The 15,812-nt window shown below is 41.4% G+C and overlaps 1 protein-coding gene across 3 annotated transcripts in view; it reads right to left on the minus strand.

Moving 5' to 3' along the window:
* Positions 1-15,812, minus strand: part of UNC80 (unc-80 homolog, NALCN channel complex subunit) — a 238,834-nt gene that overhangs the window by 170,258 nt on the left and 52,764 nt on the right. For 2 of the 3 annotated variants that reach the window (XM_019938890.2, XM_019938888.3), the window contains exons 15-20: positions 11,861-12,008; positions 9,360-9,508; positions 6,800-6,966; positions 5,942-6,040; positions 1,615-1,829; positions 41-147 (exon numbers count right to left, since the gene is read on the minus strand). In XM_019938890.2, the coding sequence (XP_019794449.1) occupies positions 41-147; positions 1,615-1,829; positions 5,942-6,040; positions 6,800-6,966; positions 9,360-9,508; positions 11,861-12,008 (885 nt within the window). The remainder of the gene's footprint in view (positions 1-40; positions 148-1,614; positions 1,830-5,941; positions 6,041-6,799; positions 6,967-9,359; positions 9,509-11,860; positions 12,009-15,812) is intronic. The other variant, XM_033860390.1, reaches the window with a different exon arrangement.

A 15,812-nucleotide genomic window follows, 5' to 3' on the forward strand; every position in this document is an offset into this window, starting at 1 on the left:
TGACTCCAACATTCTCTTACGTAAGTAATGTCCTGTTTACCTTGGAGCTTTGCCTGATGAAAGAGAGGCGGTCCACAGAGCTGATGTCCAGGAGGTCCTCCACACCATCTGCCAGGCCTGAGAGGGAGGATCGTTTCAGCCAGTTTCCTAGTTAATAATTCAAAAAAAATTAGACCATTATAGCATTTTCTCCCAAATGGATTAAACAAAAAAGTTGGCATATGCCCAACAAGCAATGAAAGTTACGTGACTTGATGTAAATAAAAGTGAAAACAAATTGTCTTCGAAATGTACATGCTTTGAATAAAAACATTCAGTGTTGGACTATAAAATTACATGACTAAATCAGAACAAAAAGAACCCAGGCCTCTTGCATGATTAAGACCGTAATCCATACAGTTCTCTTTGACAACTTTCACATCTTCCATTAAGTCCTGTTGATTTTACCTCCTAAGTATCTTTCAAATATGTCTACTTCTCTCCATCTACACGGTCACCACCCAGTCCAACCTACCATTACTTATACCTGGAGCACAAGGGCAGCTTTCTGTCTGGTCCCCCATATCCACTCATGCTCCCTCCAATGTGTTTTCCATGCAGTGATCTTTTAGAAAAAAAGTTTACCTGCTCATGTTATCCCCCTGTTCAACATCCCACCTCGGCTCTGTAGGGCTGTAGGATGAAGAGACAACCTGACCTGCAAGGCCCACACGCTCTGGTCCCTATGGCTTCACCATAGTCATGCAGCCACTCTTGTCTCAGTTCTTCCATGTCCCTCCCTCCTAATACCTTTGCGCATTGTACTGCTACCACCTGGAATGCTCTCCTTCCTCCTTCTCCCAAGTACCCTGCAGATCTTAATCTCTCTTCCTTCAGGAAGCCTTCCCTGATTCCTGCCTCTCCTCCCCCTCATTTAGGTTAGGTCTCATCCTTGCATGCTTTTAGGGCACTACATATACTTCCCTCATAAAATTGATAGTTTGGGGACTTCCCTGGTGGCACAGTGGTTAAAGAATCGTCTGCCAGTGCAGGGGACACAGGTTCGATCCCTGGCCTAGGAAGATCCCACATGCCGCAGAGCAACTAAGCCCATGCGCCGCAACCACTAAGCCTGTGCTGTAGGGCCCGGTGCCACAACTACTGAGCCCGCATGCTGCAACTACTGAAGCCCATGCGCCTAGAGCCCATGCTCCACAACAGGAGAAGCCACCGCAGTGAGAAGCCTGAGCACTGCAACGAAGACCCAATGCAACCAAAAAAAAAAAATTCGTAGTTTGCAACTCTACTTAGTTGTATGGTTATCTGCTTTAGTGATTGTCACCCCTAATAGATTGTAAATTCAGCAAAGTCAGGCATTGTGAAATTCTGCTCACCATTTAATCCCTGAATCCTAGCACAGTGTTTGCACACCATAGAAGCTCATAGGAAAGGTTTGAGAAATATCTGCTGAAAAAAATGAATGAATGAATGAGTAAATGAAGGAGTCAGCCTAGGCTTTGTGACTTGAAAGCTTTCCCTTTCTCGACCTTCCCACAAGTTGCTCTGTTTTGATTGTGAGTTGGTTTGAGGACATGGCAGGGAATAAGAGAATCCGTAAGATAAATACAGACATACTTTTACCTATGGGGAGTTTAAGCTTCTTTCGGAGGGAAATTCTACGTGACCGAGAGCGGGTGCGCCGGTCAGAGGTGGTCCCCGAGTGAGCAGTGGTGCATTCTGAAGTGTCCTGCTCAGACTGGCTGCTGGTGTCACTCGCCGCACTCTGGGATTTGAACATCTTGCGCCAGAAATCTTTCCGCCCCATGTTGCCCCCTTGCATTTGTTCATCGCTGAAAGCAAGCAGAGAAGAGGGTTAAAAGTCTGAACACATGTGAAATTCTCTTACATTTCTTTCAACCTCCTGCCAATGACACTGTGGCAAATCGTGCAGGATGATCTTTGATGGGCCGGGATTTAGGAAGAGGCAGAGTGGGAGTGGAAGGAAGGAGATCAAGCTTGACTCTCTGAGCTCTTCTTGATAATAGCCATGTCTCAGCTGTCAAGTTGAGGAAATCATTTTTTTCAGCCATGATATAAGACTAAATATTACTGAAGGTAATCGTCTGCGAGTGTGAGTCATAAAAGCTGAAGCACTTACAGTGTCAGTAAATATTTAACTTTTTATATTTTTAAGTTCCCTGGGGGTGTGCAGTACCGTATCTTATTCCCCACCCCTACCCCAGGACAGTATAATTCTTGGCCCTAAATAAACTCACAAAAATACTTGAACGAATGAATAAGTAAAATGCAATCAGCACACCCAGGGGATGCATCATCCCACAATTTTTCAGTAAGTAATTTTCATAGTGCCTGATTATTTAGCTTTCTTAAGTCAAAGAAACTTAAGGTTTAAAAGTAAAAAAGGGCTTCCCTGGTGGCACAGTGATTGGGAGTCCGCCTGCTGATGCAGGGGACATGGGTTCGTGCCCCGGTCCGGGAAGATCCCACATACCGCAGAGCGGCTGGGCCCGTGAACCATGGACACTGAGCCTGCGCGTCTGGAGCCTGTGCTCCGCAACGGGAGAGGCCACAACAGTGAGAGGCCCGCGTACCGAAAAAAAAAAAAAAAAAGTAAAACAAAAAATTAGCCTGACTCAATAAGACAAATGGGAACATCTCCAAAGGGATTTTTCACTAGGGCATTCCACAAGAGGAAAAAGACAAGTGGCCAATGGTATGCAGAGTTTAATCTCACTAGGAATTTTAAAAAAAGGCCAGTTGAAATGAGATCCCTATTTTCACTCATTAAATAGGCAAAGATTAAGGTGGGGTGGGCTGGGAGGGGAAGAAAGCAATGATACTATCACACTGCCATGATGAGAGAATGAGTCAACTTTTCTAGAGGGTAATTTTGTAAGATGTTATCCAAAGGCTATGTCTACACCCATGACAAAGAACTTCAATTTCCAGGAAGTTATCCCAAGGAAATGATGGGACAATATACTAAGATGTAGATACTAAGTATCTACTTAGTATCTAAGATGTAGATACTAAGAAGGTCAAATGCTCACTGAGGCTTCTGGGTCAATGTTAAAAATTGGAAATAATCTAAATGTTTACCTCTAGGGAAACAGCTGAATAAATTATGCGACTTCCATACGATGGCATCCTCTGTAGTCATTAAAATCCTATTTTCAGAAGACTAGTGATATGGGGAATGTTGATGATACATTGCAAAGTTAAAAGGCACTGATAAAATGGATTAAGCAGGATATCACCAGGTTAATAAAAAAAGTACACGTGTATGTGTCTTTGTGTAAGCTCATGTGTACACATGCTCAAACATGTACCCAACATAATACACCAAAAGTTTACTGTGGTTATTTCTAATTGAAGGTATTTAAACATTTTTTTTCTCTATGCTTTTCTGTGTTTTCCACATTTGGCAACTTGAAGAACACATATTATTATACTTTAGTAATTTGCAAAGAAAAGGTTATGGAGAATACTCTAGTAACATGTGATGAAATTTTTTTGAGGGGGGTTTGGGCAATGGTCTGTTTATAAGCTTTGGGGTTAAATCTGGGATCTACCTAAAATCTGACAGTACTGTGTAAAGCAGTCATTTTCTTGGGATATTTACACGGGGATGCAGATTTTTTATCTCAAAATCTCATTAGAGTACTAAATACCTTTAATTATTATTTTAACTCAGGACATTCTGTTTATCAAATATGGTGTGAATTTAAATCAGTGTTTTAGAATTTGACTTCCTTGTTATTTTTATCAAACAATCACAGTGCTTGAAGCATTTCTTACCTTTGGAAAACGTGCAACACAGTGATGAGTATATGACTACGTGGCCTGAGTGGGGAAATATCCAGGGAGACTATAATTGATCAGCTTTACAATAAAATGCCGCATCAGCGCTGTCCAATGCGTGTGTATCAATCATGAGTTTCAGAGATGTGGGCATATAAAACTGCTTTTAATATTACTCAGTTAATGTGATTTTTATTTAAAAGGGAAAAAGGAGAAGCACAGGGTATGAGGGGCGTAGGGGGAAGAGAAAGTTCTCTGTCTTCTGGCAGAGAAGCCATAATCACCCACCCACCTTTCTCCAGTGCTAAACAGAGGACATGTGCTGTGCTCATCTCCTGGGCCCACTTGGACCAGGGAAAAGTCCCATGTTTGACATTCTGTGACATCCCTCCAAGTGGAAATTTTTATGTACAGGCATATTAATACATGTATCTTCATTCAAGGGAAAGAACAGACCTGTGCTAAATGCTGAGAAATCAGGTGGTGTTTACAGAACACTACAGAGAAAGAATCTTTTGCAATCTAGAAAACTAAATCACCTAGCAAGGTAGACAGTTTTATGTTTAAATCTAGTTTACCTATTAAATCATTCTTATTATTCAGATTAGCTTAACAGTTATTAGTGTTATTTTGGGAAAAGTCCTCTCTCCTTTTTTGGACAGATTCTGTATGTAAGGACTTTTAACTAGTCTTGTGGTTGGCTATTCAGCTACAGACAGACCTTTGCCTTTCACATTAATTTTTTTTCCCTTAGAGCTTATGTTTGGATTTTTGCTATGTCCTTAAAGATGTCCTGAAAGGAAAAACTAAACCTCGGTTTTGAGAATGGAAATTAAAGGAGACAAAGGCTACATGGTAATTTGGCAAGTCTATTGTTTCATTGACTGTCATTCATTCATTCTTAAAATTAAGTGCCTACCATGGGACAAGCCCCGTCTAGGCATTGGGTCTGTAATGGTAAGTAAAAACTCATGAGGTCCCTGCACCCATGGGGTTGACTTACCTTCTCCTTACTTTTCTCCACCCATTTTAGGGGCAGTTTCTAAGAGTTTGAAGGCCTACAAAAACTGCAGGCTTTTTGTTCCTTAAAGGTTTTGTTTGTTTGTTGTGGATTACCAGGTCCTATTTCATGACGGTGATTTCCTTGACTATAGAGAGGGCATATTATAAAATCTGGACTATCCTGCAGAATTTCTGGAAGGATAATCATTTAATACTAAATCAGGGTTTAGGGAAGTAGAATGGTATACCTAAAATGATGATATTTTAAATATTGATCACACCACTTGTGGGTAAATAGGTCTCAAAAGAAGAATGAATACAGGTGAGCCTTGCATAGAACTAGACTGTATATTTGGTGTCTACAGTAATCCTCACATTTTCTGAGGGCACTATTTTCATGATGCTTTTGATTTTGTTATTATGAAAAGTAGAGGGCTTCCCTGGTGGCGCAGTGGTTGAGAGTCCGCCTGCCAATGCAGGGGACACGGGTTCGTGCCCCGGTCCGGGAAGATCCCACATGCCGCGGAGCGGCTGGGCCCGTGAGCCATGGCCGCTAAGCCTGCGCATCTGGAGCCTGTGCTCCGCAGCGGGAGAGGCCACAGCAGTGAGAGGCCCGCGTACCGCAAAAAAAAAAAAAAAGAAAAGAAAAGTAGAGATAAACTGACATCAGAGGGCATTGGAAAGGATCTCAGGAGAGAACCAAGGTGAAAAGGAGAAGAGTCGATGTTTCAGCTAACGCTGGACAGGGGAGTAGATTATCTTACTTATTTTTGGAAAAGCTTCATTGATGACATTGACAGTCGTAAGTGATTTTAAGCAAGAAAGTGGATGCCATCCCCAGCCCACCTGATACACATGCTATTTTTCAAGATTAATCTGTAGGATTGTGCATGAAAGGCAGAAGTGGGGTAGAGACTGGCAATGGGAAAGGCAGTGAGGGAGGCTTCCTGGAAGCACGAGGTTGGTTATTTGTGATTTGGGCCCGTAGAGATTAGTGGCTTTGGGAGTGAAAAATAAAGGGCAGAAGGAGAAGCTCAACAGAAATGAAAAACAAACAAACAGCAACTTGGAAAACAGAATTTCTTCCAGTGGGAAGTGCTCAATCCACTCCATGGGAGACAAAACCAACGCTACTTACTGCTCTGGAGTCTGTGAGGGGCGACCGGACATGAAGCTGCGACATTCCTCAGGTGCAGAGGTCACCTGGCCTTTATCCACAATGCTTCCTGCCTCTGACCTGTGCAAGTGGTACATTCCACCAATCACAACATAGCAGGACACCACCTCCCAATACTTCATATACTTCATAAAGCAAAACACTTTGTTATAGACAACTTAAATGCCCTGCAAACCCTATACCATCATGAGTCTATGTCGGTATGGAACATATCCTACCATTTGAGTCATGACCTAGCTACCTTATTGCCTAAGGATACCACCATCATTGCAGACAGAGCCATTAACTACTGGCAGGATTTTAAGATTAGGTATTTCTTTTAATCTTTGTAAGTGGCAATTCTTATATAATAGGCATACAATAAATTCGTATTTATTAGAAGAAAAAATAATTGGGCATTGCTCAGCAATTTTTCTTTTGCCATGTTAAAAATATTAGTTGCTGAACAGGATGACACGGTATCAGTAATTGCTTTTCCTTTCTGGATAAGAATGTAAGTTAGCTATAGAAGGGACCAAAACACAGATAACATTTTACCACGTAATTAAGAGCTATGAAGTGTGGTTCAAGTGTATGAAAGTTTGGGATCAACTGAGCTCTGATTCATACAAAGGCAGCATTTATTTGACAGTAAACTCATTCCTTTTCTAATCTGTTGCTGGGCCACCACCAGTGATATCACTCGTACAAAAAATTATAGTTCCCCCATCCCTGTACTGGAGTTACACACCACGTAGGAACCACACGGACAGTACAACAGAAGATTATATTCTACAGACATAGGCAAACCCTCATATTCAGAGAGCTCAAGCTTCCAACCTTTTACCACCTCCAGGCTTAGATTCTGGTTCATTTTCCTCCACCTTTTTCCCTGGTGCCAACTTCTCAGCACTATCAAGCAAAGCACTGAGGGCCACTCTCCTGAAGACATTCCCATGGGCCTCTTTGATAAACTGGACCAGCTGACGGATGTCACAATACAGCCCCTGTTTGGAGGCCAGAAAGAAAGTGCGGGGAAAGATAGCTGTGATTGAATAGTGTCCACAGAAAGAGGGGTAGAAGGTAATTCCTTGGATCTAGATGAGCATTGGAATCATAAGAAGAAAACATATTACTACAGTGAAACCAACGGTATCCTGTCCCTCCATTGTTCCTATGGTACCATTACCAAGAACCTTGCCCATCATCCTTAGTATGAAAAAAGATGGTTACCATGCTTCATATTCAGAAAGTTGGCTGTATCATTAGAAAGACATCAATTTACACTTTTAACCACTGGATTCCCAAGCTTTTAATTTTCTCTCTTAATTGTGACTTCTGAAGAGATGCCTGCAAAAAAAAGGCAATCAGAATTTTGTCTAGACTAGAGATTTCAGTCTCTGTTCAGCTTCTCCAAAGTTTCTGCATCACTGTGATAAAATATGCTAAGTCCTCTAGATACTTCCAACAGAGCCTGATATTCAAGGATGATCCATTTTGCTTCACAGATTTAACAAATAATATGTATGTTGTCACCCATTTGAACATGAGCTTGACTATGGACTTAAGATGATACAGGGCTGTTAAAACCAACATATTAGTGATTCAACTTTTAATGCAGGACTTTTATTTTAAAGATATTAAGCTTTGCATTCAGCATTTCCCCCACTCTCTTCTCTCTTTAAGAAGGTAGTTATTGGGCTTCCCTGGTGGCGCAGTGGTTGAGAGTCCGCCTGCCGATGCAGGGGACACGGGTTCATGCCCCGGTCCGGGAAGATCCCACAAGATCCCACGTGCGGCGGAGCGGCTGGGCCCATGAGCTATGGCCGCTAAGCCTGCGCGTCTGGAGCCTGTGCTCCACAACGGGAGAGGACACAACAGTGAGAGGCCCGCGTACCCCAAAAAAAAAAAAAAAAAAAAAAAAAAAAAAAGGTAGTTACTTATATTCTTTGTCTTAGGAAAAGTTCATGACAAAGCAGAACAGAGAAGCCTACAAAACACTTATCTTATAACCCTTTTGGGTTTCAGAACCTAAGACCACTGGGACAATTATGCCTATGATGTTTAGAAAAGCAGAAGGAAGAACTACTAAGGAAAACATAGAATGTCCTTTGGATCCTGTGGGCAGCAAGGCCCTATGCTCTCACTCTGCAATTTGGTGGCTCCTCCATGGAAGGCAAGGCCCCAGAAAGCAAGGGTTCCAAACTCACCAGAGAGCCCATCCCTAAGCAGCAGAGAGTACTACGTGAACTAATAAGCATGACTGATTGAAACCAACGGAGCCTCACCAGGCGTTGGGTCCTACCTAAGACTTGGGGATCTTTGCACTACTCTGTGAGGTGGGGAGACCCATGAATGACTGAGGTTCAACTTCCAGCCATTCTGGTGGAATGGGGGTCCAAAGCCAAACTTAAGTTGATTTAAAGAAAATTAAGAAATATAGTATCTCTTCTATACACGAGTTTGTAGGTTAAGACTTATAAGAGCTTGCATATACTATAATCAACTTGTCAAATTACTTCTTGCCATGACCAAACTGAAGGCATGGATGGTACCCAAGTTATTCACAAACTCCAAGAACCTTGCTAGGATGGTTTCAACAATCAGCAAAATTAAATTCCTTTTCACTTGGGGTTTTGTTCTGTTTATCTCAAGTTAAGTGAATACATAGTTTCAGTGGTTTAGAGTAGCTTAAGACCATTTCTTTGATTTAAGTAGATTAGCAGATAGTGTCCATATGTGTAAATGGGCTGATTTCTGCATAGGAGTCATTGTATCTAACAGATCGGTAAGACAGAGAAATGTTTCTTTATTCCTCGGAGAGACCTGAATTCATCTAGTCATATCAGATGTCTCAGTCTTCATCCACATTTTCCTATCCCAAACCACAATCTCCTTAGTAGCAATTAAACGCTAACCTTTTATAGCCTGGCTCTCTGTACCTGTGGCTTCAGTGGTTTAATTAACAGTCTTTGTCTTTTTGAAGAGTAGCTAAAAGATTACAGTGTTCGATAAAAGAAGGCAAAACCCATTTCAGCAGCATATTTGCGTTAATTTTTAAAGTAAGCATGGTTTCAAACAAAAGCTTGGTATAACTTTCTTTAATATTTCATGAGCCAACACGCTGGGCTCTAGCACCTTCTCTCTGAAGGGCTCTTAAGTACCTAGCAACGATCTCAGCAACTACCACAGAACCTCTGAGATGGAAGAGATAATCCACTTTGCAGGTAGGATAACAAGTAACGGAGGAGAAATGTGTTGCTGAGTTTCTACTGAGAGTTACTGGTGACACTGAGAAAACAGATATTTTAACTTTAAAAGTTTTAGACTTCACTTCTCTTTCTCAAGGCCACGGCACGAGACTGAGAACTCCTGTGGGAAGAAGAGGTGAGCTTCTCACCAGATTCTCAGGGCTGTGCAATTCATGTGTAGTTGAAGCGCAGCGTGTGATGAGGGATTTAAACATGGCGCTGACGATGATGCCTTCCACATTTTGGGCTGTGGATTTGTTGTCCACCGTGGTGAAGTTATTTCCAAACCCAGCCTTGTCTGGAATGCAAAGGCACCAATTAAAGGCAGTGTTTCCATTCAGCTACATAGTTTAAAGAAGTAATGAAGTACTCCAGGACTTACTGAAGGGCTACACAAAATACAGAAACAGAGGACTGAGGATACTCCCGGTTTGATCATCTCTATGAGGACTTAAAGATAAACAACTCATAGTCTCCTTCAGAGTCTTTACTATGACACATTCCAGCACTTTGAGAAATGTTTTCATTGATAACTCTTAGCAACAAAAAGAGGATCAACTGTTGACCCTATGAAAGTCTTTTAAACCTAAGTAGTTTTTAAATAGGTGATCATGTAAAAAAATATATGGTTTACTGAATGGTCCCTCAGTGGAGACAGACTTAATTTGATTTGGCTTTTTTGGTGGTGAAGAAGGCTGGCTTCTCACTGGAAACTGTTCAGTCTGTGAGAAGCGGAGTGAGGTTGGGCTGACCAGGGGAGCCGGCAGGGGGAGAAGAGGGGGGACAGGGCCCTGCAGAGGAATTCATGCCAGCACTGGAAACAGAAAAGACTGAGTCTGGCCAAGAGCTGCACAAGGCTTCTAGCAGCTTCTAGGGAGTCCAGAGACTCCACAGCCACATGAATTGGAAAAATCTACCACCTCCCTCGGATCCGCCTTCTTATAACTCATTCACACATGAAACGCCAGTGAACTGAGGCCATCACCCTATGTGGCATTTTAGGCCACTTTTTCACATTTCCATGGACACGTTCTGTGGCCTTGCCAGGGTATTCCTCATAGCTTGCGAGCCACCTGTGGACTGTAGGGGCAGGATATGTGCAGCTCCAAGGCTGGTCAGATAGGGATGTGTGTCTCTGGCTGGCTGATTCATCGTGAGCCACTTTAATGTCTCAAGAATTCCAAAGGGAATTCATCACTTTAAAGGAACAGACCTTATTACCAACCTCTCACTGTCTGTGTCAATGGGCTGCGGATTCTCTTTAGATTTTACATTACAGAAAGAAATGTTTTAGTCCATTCTTATAGTTTCTATCTCAAATAGGTTAAAAAGGAGGAAAAAAAAGTTTGTAATCAAGAATTTCTCTTGCAGTACCTCAACTACAATTCTCACTTCATTGATTTATAAATTTGTTGTGTGCTTGGCTTAAAATAATTTCAATAACATAGATTATTTCAGGGATTCTATAGGGAACAATATTTTCCTTTAATGTGAAAACCAAACAATAAAGCCTGGGGTACAAACAGAAAAACTGTTTCTAAATCCATCACAAATAAAAGGGGGAGTGGCATGAATTGGGGGGTTGGGATTGACATAGACACACTACTATGTATAAAATAGATAACTAATGAGTACCTACTGTCTAGCACAGTGAACTCTACTCAGTGCTCTGTGGTGACCTAACTGGGAAAGAAATCCAAAAAAGAGAGAATATCTGTATACATATAGCTGATTCACTTTGCTGTACAGTGGAAATTAATACAACATTGTAAAGCAACTATACTCCAATAAAAATTAAAAAGAAAAAAAGATTATGAAAGCAGGAAAAATAAATAAATCCATCAAATATAGCTCCATTATAAATTAATCAACCACTATCACACATATACTATATAAAAAATAACAGCCTATACTAAGAAGTTATTTCTTCCCAGACTCTAATTAAAATGTATATTTTACTCAATCAGGCTTCATACATCACCTTCATTTCATTACTGCATTTGCATTCAAGTGGTATTGGAGGTGTTCATGTATTATGGATGCCATTCGTGTTCACTGGTTGTGCCCTGTAATATAGGTCTCTATACTGGAGTTTTCCTAAAGCCATGAAGCTATAGTTTATGAGCCTATCTATAGATCCCTTTGCCCATTCTTTTTAAAATTCAGTATATGTGTATATCAAAATTATGTTACTACTATGTTTACTGTCATGTTTTTTTTTTTTTTTCCTTTCCTATTTTATTTTGTGAAAAAATCACCAAGCACTATGCCTGGCTCATTTCATACTTGTTGAACTAATGAATATAGTTCTTTTTTCCTTGATCCTTGCCTCAGAAGTCATACGACAGAAAGTCACGGGAGAGAGAGGAGTGCCATGAGTAGAGCGTAAGGATAGAGGGGCTACAGGTGAGGGTGCCGCAGCTTTTCCAAATTCCCCTCTGCTGAGCTAAGTTGTCCTCAGAAAGCCTCTAAAGTGTGTCAAAGATGATGTACAAGCTTCTCGTGTTCATATTTTATTACACACACGATGCACACGCACACAGGTATCTTTTCCTCTCCATTCTACCCCTGGAAATTTAGGGTGTCTCTGAAATGCTACCTGCTTTACCTCCCAGCGAGTTCTCCTAGAACTCGGTACAGCTTTACTTACTGTCGGTGACCGGCTCCATACAGAATCCTAGCAGAGCATGCAAGAAGTCCACTACGTTATTGAGAGAGTCTTTGTTCACATAGTCCCTCATGGTTTGTCGGAACTGCATCTTATCTAGCTTGTATAACTTAGTGAGGCAGTTCTGGGCCTGCAAGGAAGGAAGAAAAGTGAAGAAGTCACAGGTACCCGCTTAAGCTACAGGGACACCAGTGGTCTGCGACAGAAGCCCTCAAAAGGCAAGCATTTCCATCCATCCCTGCCGGCTGCTGCCCACCAACCCTGCCAGCCCCTCCTGTCTGAGAATGCATTGGGCAGAGACAGGCTGAGCAGTACTAGGTATATGACTTGGAGAAGGGCTGCTCCTCAGGAGAAACCCCAAACTAGGGGCTAGTGCTGTCCCAGAAGGAGCTCAGTATTTTTGCCAAGATCAAGATTTTAAGATCTCAAGGAAAAACTTAAAGTGTAAAATTTAGGTAGGTGATAGGATTGGTCATCAAGGTTTAGAAAACCTCAAAGGGTTTGTGCCATGGGAAGGAGCAGGCCACTCCCATGCTCAGCTGTCTTGAATTTAAGTAGATTTAACGGATGGTGTGACTGGGCTGTAGGAAGTGCTTTGTCCAGAGTCCTCTTATATGGTCAGGAGGGAAGGATCTTTGAAACATGAAAGAGGCATAAAATAAAGGCAAGTCTAGTTTGTTGATTTTTGTGTCTGCTTCTGAATGTGGAAGTTTGGTATTTAAATAGAAGTTCGTCTTCAGGATATGAAAAGCAATTGACCATTCACTAGGCCCTGCTACTCAAAAATATATTTCTTATGATCCAGCAAATAATTTTGCCATCTAGCAAAGGAAAAGGAAGTAATCCCCACCATCAGAACAAATAAAATCACATTCATTGATTGGAGAAGGCCACAGACAGGATGCGCTAATACTATCTGAGACCCTTAGTGGTCTCCCTAACCCTCTCTTACTACTGAGAGAAAAATCACATTTGTGCAGTGCTTTGCTGTTAAAAATGCATTTCTTGCTTGTAAGTGCATAACGACATTGGACTTTCACACCTTCTCTGTGATTTGAAGAGTTTCCCTATATTACAGCAGAAGAAACTGAGACTCAAAGAAGTCAAGGACTTTGCCCAAGTTGATACACCAAGTTTCACAGCAGAGCCAAAATTAGAAGCCAGGGTCTTACCTCCTCATAGTGGTTATTTCTCCTATGATATAATAGTCACATGAATAGTTTAGATAGTGATTGTTGGGGAAAATGTATCTAGATAACACCTACTTTGAAAAAAGATTTAAGATGACCAATAATAGAGATTAGTTGATATCTTGTGGAGAACAAGATCATCATAAAAAAGAAAGTCCTTAACAATGGAATGAAATCGGAAAATGATAAGAGAGAACTCTGGGTTGAGGGGAAAAAGCTAAAGATCAAATGGGAGGGGACTTCCCTGGTGGCGCAGCGATTAAGAATCCGCTTGCCAATGCAGGGGACACGGGTTCAAGCCCTGGTCTGGGAAGATCCCACATACTGTGGAGCAACTAAGCCCGTGCGCCACAACTACTGAGCCTGCACGCCACAACTACTGAAGCCCGTGCACCTAGAGTCCGTGCACTGCAACAAGAGAAGCCACTGCGATGAGAAGCCTGCGCACCACAACGAAGAGTAGCCCCTGCTTGCCGCAACTAGAGAAAGCCCACGGGCAGCAACGAAGACCCAATGCAGACAAAAATAAATAAAATAAATTTAAAAAAAATAAAGAAGGGAGGGGTGGCTGGGTGAGGACAACCTTAAAGGAGGATAGAGAAATTTGGACAATCAGACAGAAGCAAGGAAGTTACATCCCTGAGAAAGCAGTCCCTGAGAACTGGGACTTATTGATGGGCCTTAATGGTGGCCCAGAAGAAAATTTAAGTTACATGACCATTTTGACAAATCAAGGCCCAGAGAAAGATTCTTGGAAAACTCGAGAGGAAAAAGGAAGATTATAAAAGGTTGAAAACTGTAATTAGCAATAGGCATCCTGGTGTGACCTTGTTATAGTCTCTCCATCTGTATCACAAAGTCAGGCGGATTGATTTTTTTTTCTTCCATTTTTCCTTTACTCGGTCATAGAAGATTGGGAAATTAGGTGTTAACCAGAGGTTACTGGTTGCTAGCTGCAAAGCAAGCTTCTTTTCTTATAAAATAAATGATTCTTGCTATAAAATGAAGCCTGTAAAGTACTTCTTGCTTCTCTGTAAAATACACCAAAAAATGCATTGTTTCAAATCTGCTCTTTAGAGGCTATTAGGACGTCTGAATGAGTTCAATCAGAAGTTTAAGCAAGAATCAGAATATCAAACCATAAGCATTTTGATTCTGAATGAATATTTTAAACTTCTCCAAGAGATATAAAGAGTGAATTCCCTTTCAATAATTTGGGACAAGCTAATGATTAAACTATCCCAGGAAACATGCTGGAATTGCTAGGCACTTTGATGAACATCATTGCAGTACTAATCTGTTTATTAAAAAAATAAAATATAGAGGACCTGATCTGGTAGAGGTAAGAAATATCTTTAATATATTAAAAGTAACTTCTGACAATCTAATGCCAGAGAAATCTGGAAATATCTAGCTTCCTGAATTAGACATTCCCAGGGAATATTGCTCAAATTTCTCTCTCGGGGCTTCCCTGGTGGCGCAGTGGTTGAGAGTCCGCCTGCCGATGCAGGGGACACGGGTTCGTGCCCCGGTCCGGGAAGATCCCACATGCCGCGGAGCGGCTGGGCCCGTGAGCCATGGCCGCTGAGCCTACACGTCCGGAGCCTGTGCTCCGCAACGGGAGAGGCCACACAGTGAGAGGCCCGTGTACCGCAAAAAAAAAAAAAAAAAAACTTCCCTCTTGGACAAGGTGTTTACTAAGCATGGACAAGTAAGTATAATCCCTATAGTGAGTACTGAACTGGGCTACTAGAGAATAGAGGTATTGCCACGTAAATCGACAAAGTTGAGAAGGCAGGTAGAAAACTGGACATCCTGACAGGAAATATTCCGTACTCTTGAGGAAAGAACACATGGTGATTAAGCAGTAACAACAGCCTCTCAAGTGGTTTCTGATCCAACTAGCCCTACCTTCTCCTATTCTAGAAAGACAGGTTCTGATGTCAAAACGAGTTTATACCTCCAACTACAGCACGACACTTCCTTTTATATTTTGATGCTTGATTTCATAGAATTAGTTTTCTGCATGAGGAGTGATGTGGTTTTAGCCTTGAAGGCGTTTATTCATACTGTGAGAGAATAAAAATCAAAGATCAAAAATCACACACACATGTGCAGAGATGGGGGCAATGTCAGCTTTCTACTGCCTTATTACTTATTATTTTGATTTCTTAAAATTTGGGGCCTCAAAATCTAGATCTTGGTCAAAGTTTTCAAGTTTCAGAATTTAGAAGTTAATTACTACGAATAAAACTCCCCCATGCAGATAATTAATATAATACAACACAAGCGAATATAAACGAAAGAGAATGATATACAGATGGATAGATAGGTAGATGATAGATTAGGAAAGTAACCCAGCATGCTAAGGCTGTGTGAACGTTTCACGACAAAACCTAATACCAAGGAAAAATGGGCTGGCATTAGACTTTGGCATGATCCTAAAACTCTGCTAAGATATGCCAAAAGGTTTCCTGGTCTCAAATTTGCATCAACCCCTTATTTTTAAGGGAATGTTTTCTTATTATTTCAGTTCAAGAGTATGTATGAGGGCAACTGTTGCAGTTTGGACTTGTTGTGGAGGTGGGTTATTGCTCAAGTCTTAAGTGAACAGTAGTCATCAGTGGAGGCAAATGAAAATGAGCTGGAATTACATTTCCATGTTCCATTACAGAATTATGCTTTGCAAGCCTGAGCGCAGAGTTTCAAGTTTCACACAGTTCAAAGAGATATGATCTCAAATA

The sequence above is a fragment of the Tursiops truncatus genome, chromosome 7 (genome assembly GCF_011762595.2).
Source record: "Tursiops truncatus isolate mTurTru1 chromosome 7, mTurTru1.mat.Y, whole genome shotgun sequence".
Lineage (NCBI taxonomy): Eukaryota > Metazoa > Chordata > Mammalia > Artiodactyla > Delphinidae > Tursiops > Tursiops truncatus.